Here is a 13,354-nt window from a genome sequence, read left to right as displayed (position 1 = left end):
TTGAATGAAGAAAAAAGAAAAAAAAACTCTGAAATGTAAAACAGCTAAGGCTTTGATGGAACAAGTGGCAGCATGTGTGTGACTAACAATCAGCTCAGGCTACGGGGTGTCCTCTGTCTTTTTAGTGCTAGTCAGCATCCTCCCTTCCTCATAACTATGAAGTTCTGACAGGTTTACAAGAGTCATCATTTAAAATGTATTCCTACCAGGAACATTGATCCTCTCACCACTGGAATGCCACAGAGTCTGACACAGAAACGTTGGCAAGAATCCAGAAATGGTATAGATTCTTTTTTCTTTATGTCTCAGACCATAAATATAATAAAACACTCATAAAAAAAGGACTTTTCCAAACACTTCCATTATCAGATAAAAAATTCAAGACCTAGCTTCAGGGGGCTGAGTTAACACCAGGGAATCAATTTGCCCTGGAGCAGACACGCCACAAAACCCACTGACCACTTGTGGTTGTCACCTAGTGGCCATTGTAGTTCTCACTTGTATTTCTATCCAAAAAGACAATTCCCATTGTTATTCTAATGGAAGAGTCGATATTGTTCCTGGCCACGGGTGACTGACAGTTACCCCTTCAATACAAATTCATGCCTTGGCCTTCATATATATATTTTTTTATACCCCCAATCGGACGATAGAAGCATTTCTTCCTTCTATAAAGCAGTGGTGTCATATGGAAGCACTACGCCAGCCAGTCAGGGCATGCACATAAAGTGCGAGTAGCGTAGACAATTGCTAGAGACAGCTGCAACAGTGCAATTAGTGTTATATTATCTGTGCAGTATTGGCCACTACATGTAGTCTAATTATCGTGTATGTTTTCAACAATGGTTCTAACTTGCTACTGCAAGATCATGAAATATGGTAATATACGGTAAATGATTTGTTGATAAAGGAATGATTATAAGTTTATGATGTTCTAAAATTACAACATTGTGATAGGACAGCTACAGAATAGAAAGTGATAGGCTATTATATGATTCATAACCAGGTTTAGAACTGAGAGATGTTTTTATGAGCGTTTTTACATCGATAGCTCATGGAAGCTATTTTAGGCCTTGCTTGAGGGCATTGGCAAAATCGAGGATATTTGGAACTATACTATGGATTACTTTCATGATGATAATGTATTATCACCCATACACATCTAAAGGTAGGGTATCAGGCTTCATAAGATATGTATGCAACTTTCTATAAAGTAGCCTAACTTCCGTTCTCTTTATTGGTGCGTTGGAACATTCAAACAAGTATCACGGTACAGTCGGCCATCTGAAGACATGGGTATAGACAAAGCTTTCATACTATTTATGTTACTTACGATGTGACATTATCCTGCTCCTGCGATTGACATTGGAGCAAACTAATGCACACCTATAGCGCTAGATGTTGTGTTATAAAATAAATAAAACAAAAGGCTACAGGAGTCGATTCATAACTAGGCATTCTGTAGCAAGGGTAGGCTATTTTACTTGGAAACGTACAGTATTATTTGGGCAATTTACATTTAGACATTTAGACATCACAGCTTCCGAACAGAACAATAATACTATTTATATAAGTGGACTGACTTATATAGCGCCTTTATCCAAAGCGCTTTACAATGGCCTCTCATTCACCCATTCACACACCCATTCACACACCAATGGCGGCAAGCTACCATGCAAGGCGTCGGCCCGCTCACTGGGAGCAATTTGGGGTTCTGAGTCTTGCCCAAGGACACTTCGACATGTGGCCAGCTGGGGCTCGAACCGCTGATCTGCCAACCTTGCGATCATTAGACGGCGGCTCTACCTCCTGAGACACAGCCGCCCCTATTATATCTTATTCATAGCAAGGCTTGAAATAACTGAGTGCACTGTCATGAGAAGGCATGGTGAGTTGATATCTTCATATCTTACCAGCCATTACTGTACAATATTGTAAGGAGCGGGGGGGCAGAGCAGATCCACCTAAGTGGGTATCGAACTCACAACCTTCTGCTTACAAACCGGCCACACTAAATACAACACCAAGGAGTGTCCCCCCTAACCAGCCTCACACCCTATTTGGCTGTTTAGAAATCTGTGATATTTGGACCAAGTTTTCTGTCGGATGCTAATTTACTTTGGATGATGACATCAATTTGATTACCACTATTTACCACTATGTTACCACTATGTGCAAAATCAAATCTAATTTAGGCTAGATGGTGTTGCCAAAAAAGTTTTGGGTTGATGACGAAATAACATGAAATATTGTGGCCATGTTAAAATGTATTGCGTGGTATATTTTGAACATCTAATAAGATTAGGAGCTTCTCATAAATAATAAAAACTGGATTTGCACAGAATCTGAATATATTACACTATGGTTACTCTAATAGGGCAATGATCAACATTAAAAACAAATATGATCAATAATTACCAATAACGTATTGTAGGCTAACCATTAAGGTTACTGCAGTTCCTCTGCTTTTTCTTTGTCTTGCTTAAACACAAGTGGCTCCTATAGCAGGTGTCCTTCCATCAGATGAACAGTGTTGTGTCTGTATTGCTCTGTTGGCATTGGTTGTTGACTGAGGGCTGGGTTGGGTTCCCATGTGCTTCTCGTCTTGGTAATAATCCTCATGCTTATGGACAGAGACCTGCCTGGGGCTGCCCAGGGACTGCCTTCTGCTCAAGTGTAATGCTCACGTTGTTCTAGACGAGAGTGAAGACTGAGCATGAGCTGCTACTACTACTGAATTAATCAGGTGACGTCAGACTTCAATGTGTGCGTTATTTTACAGTCATTGGTTGACACTAGTTGTCCCAAACAGGTAGTCTACAGGTGCGTGTGACACTTTTAAATCAAATAACTCTGGCATTGTGAAACCCATGTCACCCTCCTCCCATCACTTTTCCTAAATGTCTCTTTTTTTTTTTTTTTACATAATAGCATTGTTACAATTTAAAAATCACACATAGAAACCAACCTTGAAGCATTTTCATGACGACCACATCTTTTTTTGACAGCTCTGAGGCGCGATTAATACCTGCTCACAAATATTCCTCACTGTAGATTTTACATCATGTGGCGTCACATATAAGCCTGTGCAGCACACACCCAGCCTGTGAAAAACAGGTCCTTTATTACACCTGTATTATTACATTTGTTTCACTCAAGCCAAAGTTTTGCTCTCAATCTATTATAACATGATTTTCTCCAGTGTATGTAGGCTGCAGTAGCCTTTGACTGATTGATGATGAGGGCACCAGATCTACCTGCAACGAGACGGACAAATTCCCCCCAACATTTGGAACACTTGTGTGCGTAATTCAATTACTTCTTATAAGTCAGAAGACAATATCATCAACATCACTATTTGTGACAGCAGCTGGTGAAACCGGGAAACAAGTCGGCAACCAATCAACATGTTCAGACTTTTATTCTGAAGAATGTAAATACATTTCAACGTTGTTGAAAATTGATGAGACACTCGCTAGTCAAGCCAAAACATTGCAATGTGACGGATTCTTTGAGTAATCCCCACTACTCTACACTAACTAGGTAGTTGTGGGGATTACTCACCGAATGCATTGCATTGCAATATTTTGTCTTGACTAGCGAGTGTGTCATTGATTTTCAACAACGTTGACATTTATTGAAATTTTTCGACATAAAAGTCTGAACACTTGATCGGTTGCCGACTTGTTCCTGGTTTCACCAGCTGCTGCTTTCATTTGTCAACATACTACCGGTAGTTGTTTTCAATGTGGTTTGCATGTTGGAGCGTAACAGCTAATGGAATTGTCCGCAGACTTTGTCCACATAGCCACTGAAAGAAGAAGCGATTTTGTGCCAACTTTGACTTTGTTTAACTTTAACAAATGACTAGTGTGAAGAACTTCTTGCAAATATGTATACTTATTAGGGGTGTGCCAGAGGCGTCATACTAATATTAGTATCCGTATCCATTTGTAGGACTTGATTCTTGTATCCGGAAGATAATCGTGATCAGATAACAGGGGAGCTTCAAATAATGGGCCTGCACATTGTGCTGCCTGTCACTATTCCCCCTGAGCAATTCCTGTTATTCCAAAAGCAAGCATGGTTCATGTATTAACTGGCACACACAATTAAAGATCAATAGTTTTAATTTATTATTGTGCAATATTTTGGAAGGTATGCTCTTTGACTGCTGCAGCTACAAATCATCTGCTGGCTTCTTTCAAACTGTGTATGAGGTGAATTAATGAATGAATGCAGTTCAATGCTCTGATCCAATCACTCCAGCAGGCACATCACAGTTTAGCTAGACAATGGCATCCACTTTTTATTTATAACAATCTTCTCTGATTAGGGGTAATCTGAAAATGATTGGATGATACTCTTGTCCGTAAAATGCCCAAAATAGTATCCAAGTATTTGGTCCACCCCTAATCATTATATTTCATAATATGTCATTATTGCTTCAGATTTGTGTTCGGTTTTACTTCTTAAGCATTGGTGCTTCAAATTTGACTGCAGGTTTTTTTTTTGTACAGTTACACTAATTATGTTGGCTCCTCGTGTTAAAAGACTGACCATGGCCAATAGTGGCAGATATAGAAACCCTTCCTCTCCCTTCTCCTTCTCCATTTGGTACCGGTTCAATTTCTCCCCGGCACTTAGCCAGGTGATTGATGACTTCTCCCATGCTATAAATAACCCCAGAAATGAGACCCCTTACCTTGCCCACGTACTGCGGGTCTGAGCCCATGTATTCCTCCAGAACGAAGAACTGGTTCCACACCCAGCCCCTCTTGACCCGCTGAAACCCAGCAGCCCCATGCTGCTTCATGGGGCCCACCAGGCTCCTAGGATGCTCCCTCCCTAGCCTGCTCCTACTCAGCGCTGGGGTGGGCGGGCGCACGGGGGCGAGGAAGCCTTTGTCGAAGAGAAACCAAAGGAACAGCAACAGGCAGTTCCTTGTAAGCATTGGCGGTCTGTAAGGTTGAGGTGTCCAAGTTGAAGTCCAAAGATGAGAGCCAGGCCACACTGAAAGAAGCAGAGAGGTGGATGGGGGGTGCTGGGGGATGACCGGACACAGCAGGGTGAGCAGCCGCTGCCTGGGTTGTCGCCGTTCCCGCTCAGCGTGTAATGGAGCTCATCACCTAGAAGACAGAAGAATCAGAATGAAACGTCAGCTTCTTCCTCTATATATATATATTTATTTTTTCTGAGTGGGGCAGTCCCACTCATATTTTTCATTTTATTGGACAGATATAGTGAAGACAGACAGGAAAGTAAGGAGAAGAAGGGAGAGAGGGCATGTCAACAGGGCATGGGCCAGATTCAAACCCACGCCGACATGGGCATATGTGTGCGGTGCTGGACCACTGGACCATCCCAGGCCACCTTCCTCTATATATTTCTGATACCTGTACAGACTTGTTTGATAAAAAGATGATGGCTAACATTTTGACAATGCAAAGAAGTGTTCATTTCAAAATAGACCCTATGACTCCTACAGTAATATTTGATTTGATTTTTTTTTTTTTTACTAAAAGATCTGTGAGAATATGTATGGAAGTTGTGAATAGTTTCAACTCTTGCAGTCTGTTTCACAAATTGCAACTGTTTACAAACACATTTTAAACAGTGTCATGCTGTTAGTACAGTACTTACAGTGACACAGTCTGTTATTTTGGTGATCCTTTCTTTCACACTGTCAAAGTGTCACACGGCAGCACATCCCATACACAGAGCATAGCGATCGATAACAAACGTATTGTATTCTGACCAATGCACCCGCACATTGAACTCACACTCACAAATTCTACAGCATGCATAAGGTTGCCTCATCTTTCAGAGGCAATCTGGCATTTTTCAAAAGGACATTGAAGATTCTCCAAAGACATGACTGAGACAGATATTAAATCGATGTGGGCGAACTGTCAATACAAATCACTGCGATCCGAAAACCATCCCCTCAAGCCCAGATCCCTTATCCACTCAGAGATCTCTCTAGAGCAGTGCACCAGCTTTGACAACAAGCTACCACAAAAGATTGTTCCACTCACTGCAGCCCACGTCATTTGCCAGGTGAACATTCCATCAAATTACCAGAAGATTACCAACACGTAATCCAGCTCCCAGGCATGCAATATAATATTACATTACACATCATCAATATGTATGCATTTTCATCTAAGTAGCGATGAGCAGTCCGTAATGTTTAGAATTTCAAATACAGAGGGCTTATCTGGTCATAGAAGATTCCATTTGATCTTGCATGTACATGGATGCATCTGCATTTTATTCATTGATTTAGCCCGAAAATATGGTCAGAATGTAATCAACTGTCAAGCAGAAGTGTGCTGTTCAGCGAGCGTGACTGTATGTATATATTATGGGTGCAACTGTTCAGCTTCTGGGTCACGGTTTGGATTTAGTTTCGGTACGTGTTTTGTGCATAAGGAGAAAAGAAAAATGCTACTATTCATATATAATAAACTGTTACCTTAATTTGTTTTGCTTATACTTATGGAACTTTAACATTCAGACACATTCCAGAATATGACTGGTATATTATAATATAAAGTATAATATACAAAATATAAATAAACACTTTAAAATGTAAAAGTGTGTCTTAGGCTTGACTACTGGTATAGGAGAGGAAGAATTAAAAGTAAAAGTGCACTTTAGGCTTGACAGGTATGCGCATTATGTTATACTTTTTTTGTTATATATATATTTTTAAACAGAAGAAAAACCTCAGATTGAGACATAATGCATAAGACTGAGAGACTGTAGAAACCGAGCAGCTGCTCAGCATGGAACTTTGTAATGAGGAGAAAGTAATTGCTATTGGATTGGACATGACCTTTGGATGACCTTTGGACATGGCTCTGGTTGTGTGCCGCTGGAAAACAGGTTGATGGTTGAAGGTTGAAGTCCATTACGTCTCCCATTGGCTCCATAATCATTTGAACGATTGACCGGAATAAAGGCCAAAAAGGAAGAAAACACTACCTGAACCCCTGAGAAGAGCCATCCTGTTGGTTCTTCACAGGTACCAATGCAATTGGATGTGAGCTTAGCAGACTGTGATGATGCGCAAAACACAAACAAAACAAAAAGAGACTGGATACTCTGTTTGTTTATCAGCATATCTCTCATCTCTTCCATTATCATAGTCTAATATTCTAACACACACTAATGCATAAGGAATGCATGTAGGACTACAGAGTACAAAGTTTGTCAAGCTCTCTAACTCAATTAACTTGCTTTACCCCTGCTCAGCAAGTTATGGGGATGCTCTTAACATTTAGAGCCCAGGGATGTTGGAATCATACGAGGGCCTTCTAATGTACATACTGTACTCACTGGATTCCAAGAACCAAAACATTTAAAAACATATGAATCAAGGTGTAGTATTGTAGTGTTTTTTTGCGATTTTTCCAACTTAACACAATATAATGAGAAATCATAATTTAAAGCTAAAAACAAACGTTCTTATCTTTAAACAATTCATTAATATCACTTTTTACCACTGGCAAATGCTTGTGGATACACATATTGTACATATTCATGTATTTGCATGTTGCCAGTCACAGAGACACAGTAACCATCCAATGAACAATGCAGTCTAAATCCACAGTACCTAAATGGTTTAGACGTACAGTGTGGAAAGTATTCAAACCCTTTCACTTTTTCCACATGTTGTTGTGTTATATACTCAATTTAAGAACTTGTGTTATATAATCAATTAAAATGTATTCAATTAAATTAATTAAATGTATTTAAAATGACATTAACTATTATCCTTGCATCAACATGCACTCAATTCAACTTATTGACTTATTTGTTGACGACATTTTTGCATTTTAGCTCATTTTAAGAGTGTCATAGCAAAGGGTCTGAATACTCTGAGGTATTTCTGTATTGACATTGTAATACATTTACTGACATTTCAAAAAAGGTGTTTTCACTTTGTTGTGGTATGAGGACTAAATGACCATTTGGACAAATTAGGTTGGACAATTGATCCCATGAAGCAATTAAAAAGACTGGATTAAACAAGACAAGTAATGTAGGCCTACTATTGTTCTCTAAGAGCTGTGTTGAATGATTTACATTACATCGGATAAGAGGGGCGAGAGGTGCAAATCACTTACCAAAACACTGGTTATGAGGGTGTTGTTTCAGTAAAACAGTGGTTATGAGAGTGTGTTTCAGTAAAAGACAAGGCATTCTCAAATGAGAGTCAGACTAATTTGTTCAATGTCGATGGTGAATTGAGCAATCAGTTGATATGTTCACACCGTTTTGAATCCCATTTAGCTAATCTTCTAAAATACTTGAGCAGTCAACAGTAAAATGTTCATCTAGGCTTCAGTACTGTAGCTATGGCCTTGTTACAAGAAACATGATTATGCAAATGACATGGTAAGGATCCAGGTGCTTTACCATGACATACTCTAACATTAAATGTTAAGCTTAAATGTGAATTGTTCAGGAAATTATTACAGTATACTCAAGTAAATCAAGAAGGGAAAGTTCTGGGAAATGTTCTTGCGAAACCTTACATGTAAAATTAAAACAAAACACCAAAACACAGTACCTAATGTACTATTACTTTAGTTAATGATATGTCCATCCTAGTGCACTTACTGTATGAATGATATGATCATGCAAGACAGAAGGGGTTTAATTTCGTAGCTTGGTCCCTCATTGACATCATTGTTTTTGGTTCATTTCATGGATTTGGAACATTGGCTTCACAGGGAGATTATTCTATCAAGGTGACACCATACTGTACACCCACATCCACATATTTCCACTGCCACTACAGTATCTTAACAGTCCAAACTAATCTGCTAACTTCCTCTTGCAAATCAGGAGGAACTATCTTGACATCGGTCAGCTGGACCATCCCACAGGTCACTCCTCATTTTGCATAGACATAATGAGAAATGACTGTTCCCATAATTCCTGAAAAATGTGCCTCTGCCTCTGTGCGTTCCTGAAGGGGTTTGATGCATATTTAATGAGATGAGTTCATTAGCATGTGTCGGCCCTCAGTGCAGAGCCTTGACCCGCGTGTCTGCCTCAGATAACACGACCAGCGGGCTGACAGCATTCTCACACATCACCTCTAATAATCAAAGAACATATGGCCTGCCGAGCTGCCGGCGCAGATTACCAACCATAAGAGACAGTCCCTCGGAAAGTTATTTGTTTTCAAGCCGTCGTAAACATGACAAACAGATAAACGGCACTGACTGGAAAGTCAATAGGAAAGTGAGAAAGAAAATCTGGATGAAGTTCTCATTTTGCATATATTTATGTTTCATGATAGATATGTGGACTGTGATATTTTAATTGTGTCACAACCACAGGTGTGTTGCATTGTGACAGAAATGTCATTTTAGGTACAAAGAAGTCAAAGCAGTTTTAATAAGGTTAAGGACACGTCTGGTCCGCATTCTGACTTCTAAAGAAGACGTGACTTTGATGTCTTCTTACTCAACAAACTTTATTAGCACTTAAAGCTGCTATTATACTGGTGATACTTGTAGATCCTTATTCCACTTGAGTGATACTGTGCCCAAAAAAAGAAGCAATTACTGAAGTATTCCTTATCGTTCTGTTAATATAATGTTTTTAATTAGAGCAATCACAGTTTTCCTACACGTGTGAGAGCAACTTCATGTAGAGAGTCGCTGTTGATGTCACTGCCTTCACAAACTCAGATTCAGAGTGAACATCACAAACTCAACAAAGCTCACTACACACGTCCATCGTGTTACAACAAATGTGGTGGTGGATCAGCTTAAACTGTAATTAAGAATATAAATGCAGTTGCTTTCTCTCACTCTCAGGATAAACCCTTGTGCAAATATAATTAGGGAGGGACAGATAAACCATCATCCAAAAAAGCTCAAAGCTAAAGCAATTTATTTTCTAGATATTAAGATTAATATTTCTCTACGCGTATATGCATATAAAATGAGTTATTATTCTCCGGCCGCTCACTTTGGAGCGATGGCATGATCTGGTATCTACTGTTTAACATGTAGTATCATTAGTTTTTCACTTTGAATGTGTGCAGTAGTTCAGTTAAATCAGTTTTAAAACAAGTCCAAATGCATAACCCTACATTTCAGGCTCCAACGTAACAACCTGTGAAAACGGTTTATGGGTTGACATACAGTTGAGGCCAAAATTATTAGCCCCCCTTGTGAAATCAGACAAAACCTTTGATTTCTCCATGGAAATGACCGTTAACAACAAATGTTTATAGTGTATTTGTTTCCAAAAGAATAAAGACAAAATGTCCACTAAGTTTGATTAGGATATTTTATTGATGCACTGAGTTGAAACAAGAAACGGCAAAAATGACACGTCCAAAATTATTAGCCCCCTGGCCATTAATAGTCAATAGTGTACCCTTTCTGAGCCACAACTGACAACAACCTCTTATAGTAGTAGTAGGATTTTGGCCCATTCTTCCATTGCAAATGGTTCCAGCTGGTCCAAACTGCGTGGTTTCTGAGCATGGACATTCACTTTGAGCACCCGCCACAGATTCTCAATAGGATTGAGATCTGGGCTCTGTGCGGGCCACTCCAGGACCTTGGTTTTGGTGTCCTTTAGGAACTGTTGGACCAATGTTGATGTATGCTTTGGGTCATTTGTCTTGTTGGAAGACCCAGCGATGACCTAAGCCTAGACTAAGAGCAGGGGGGTATTCCATCAACATCGCTAAAGGGAAAATCCAGGTTTAGTCTGATAAATCTCGCGAGAGTTCTTAAAAATATCCAGGCATATTCTGATAGGTCTCGCGAGAGTTATCAAAAATAAGCCAGGATTTTCCTTTAGCGACGTTGATGGAATACCCCCCAGATCTCGTCATATTATCCCTCAAAATGTCAACATAGTTTTCTTTTTTCATGATGCCATGCACCTGAACAAGGCTGTCTGTGCCTGAGGCTGCAAAACAGCCCCACAGCATGATGCTCCCACCACCATGTTTGACTGTGGGAGCTTTGTTCTTAGGGTTGAAGGCCTCTCCCTTTCTTCGCCAAACATAAGCAACATCCATGTGCCCAATCAGTTCCAGTTTGGTCATCAGACCAAAGCACAGACTTCCAAAACTCATCTTTACCTTTCAAATGTTCACGGGCAAACCTCAGTCTGGCTCTGATGTGCCGCTCTTTGAGTAAAGGGGTTCTTCTGGGACCATGGCCCTGAAGCCCACCACGATGAAGAGCCCTCACAACTGTATTCCTTGAAACATCAACTCCAGAAGAGGCCAGGTCAGCAACAATCATCTTGGCAGATGTCCTTGGTGTCTTGCTGACATCTCTGACTATTTTCCTCTCCAGAGTTCTTGAAATCTTGAGCTTTCGACCACACCCAGGTTTGTTTCCTACAGAATTTGTCTCCTTGTACTTAGCAATGATGCAACGTACAGCGGTTCTAGACACTGTGAAATGCTTGGAAATGGCAGTGTAGCCTTCCCCCTTATCATGAGCCTCCACTATCTTCTTTCTGACCTCAAGACTGATTTCCTTTGTCTTTGGCATGGTGAGTAAGAGTAGTAGTATAGTCCCTCTCAATAATGTGTTCAAGTGCCCTGTTTCTTGGAGTCCTTTTATGCTGATTGAATGCACAGTTGTTGTTAGGAAGCCAATTGACTGCACAGGTGTGGTTTGAAAGCGGATTGGTTGATTAGGTGTGTTTTTAAAGCAACTATTCACATGGGGGCTAATATTTTTGACCACCCCATTTTTCACTATATTTGATATAAAGCAAGCCTAAAAACTTATTTTATATTCCAAAATGTACCAAAAGCTAATAAATAGCGCTGGTGAATGTTTGATTATATAAAGTTTTATCAATGCTGCAAACATTGGGAAGAATTTTAGGAAAATGTTCCATAATTCCTGGGGGGCTAATAATTTTGGCCTCAACTGTACGTTTTCTCAGCACTGTATTTCTCTGTGTTCGTCTCTTTAAAAGTATTATTTTATTATAAGTAACTGAAAGACACATGTATTCCAATCATATTGTGTTAGACATTGTGTTTTCTCCCTTTGCTCAGACTCTGAAAACACCGATGACTGTTCATACAGATTGGCTTTGTGTCTGAGCACACGCATGTCAACAAGGCATTATCATTTTGGTGCAGTACACAATGCCGTTTCAAAGCTGATTTAAGGCCCTCGTCTGCAATGAAAACTCATCTCATAATGGCAGCAGATGTTTCAAGGTTCGGCACACTCAGCATAATGCTCAAGGCACAGACGAGAAACTGGAAAACGATGTCACACCGCGCTGAATAAATATGTAGGTTTTTCTGAAATACAGAGAATTCAATATGTCACTATGACCTGTGAGATACAATACCAAAGACACATATGCATAGTGTGAACTGTGCAGTCATGGAACCCCTAGTACTCCAGAGGTATTTATGCAGACCAGACCAAAGCAGGCTGTAATATGGCCGTGGGCCTTACAGAAAAGGGTGGGAGGAGGAGAGAGCATCGGAGGAAAAGAGAACAACTGGAAAGGTAGTCAAAGAGAAAAGAGGCATGTCAGAGACGGACACACTCGCTGCAGGGTGGAAGGAGGAAGGAGGCGGGGAGGTAATAAAAAAAGGGCTAACAACACTGGCCTGGCCAGGCTAAATAAATAATCAAGGAGTAACTCGTGAATAAGTGATAGGGACTCTAAATTCGCTGATACTGACTAGAGCAATGCAGGGTCAAATAATTCACATGCAGGCACTTACCAAAGCTCTACCCTGCTAAGGCAGCGCCCATCACAAAGGCTCGGTTATCACAGCAGTGTCCCTCGCAAGGAAACCCTCCCTCTCTCTCTCTTTGTTATTTGTTGTCTGCACATTGCAGGAGTCTGTAGATAAGCAAAGCTCAGCATATGTCTTTTATGCTTTGTCACTTGTGAAACAACATTCAATATGTTATTGGTCACGGTCCAGATGTTAAAAAAACACAGTGCAGGGGCTTTGCATCCATCATCTCCTCCTCTCACTTCATTGAGAAAAAGCAGCACTCTTTCTCAAACGCTTTGTAGGTTAAATAGCATAATGGTAAATGAGCTCTGACTAGTGCACTGAGAGAGTGTACAGTAGACAGCACGAGCTTAAAAGGCAAGCTATTAATTGTGCAAAAGGCCAGTTAGAATCATTGCAATAGTTGCTGTATTTCAGCGCTATTTGGATTTTGGTGTTTACCCTAAATGCTCAGCGTAGCAGGGTGTTCAACAACCGGGAGCTGTGGAGACTGTTGGGTGACTGTGGAGACTGTTGGGCATTCATTCATACCACATCAAACAACAATCAGCTTGTTGAGTTGATTCTGGGTTATAA

At 40.3% G+C, this 13,354-nt stretch overlaps 1 protein-coding gene across 1 annotated transcript in view; it reads right to left on the bottom strand.

Moving 5' to 3' along the window:
* LOC308173723 (cadherin-12-like) overlaps positions 1-4,954 on the bottom strand; it is a gene marked incomplete at both ends in the record, with an annotated part of 83,692 nt that extends 78,738 nt beyond the window's left edge. Inside the window, one exon of the mRNA XM_080548766.1 lies at positions 4,706-4,954. Within this exon, the coding sequence (XP_080404892.1) occupies positions 4,706-4,954 (249 nt within the window). The remainder of the gene's footprint in view (positions 1-4,705) is intronic.
* Between the last annotated feature and the right edge of the window lie 8,400 nt (positions 4,955-13,354).

Source organism: Nansenia antarctica (genome assembly GCF_963989245.1).
Source record: "Nansenia antarctica genome assembly, chromosome: 19".
NCBI classification, from domain to species: domain Eukaryota; kingdom Metazoa; phylum Chordata; class Actinopteri; order Argentiniformes; family Microstomatidae; genus Nansenia; species Nansenia antarctica.
Note: the sequence above shows the minus strand (reverse complement) of the source record. Positions and strands in the feature narration are given on the sequence as shown.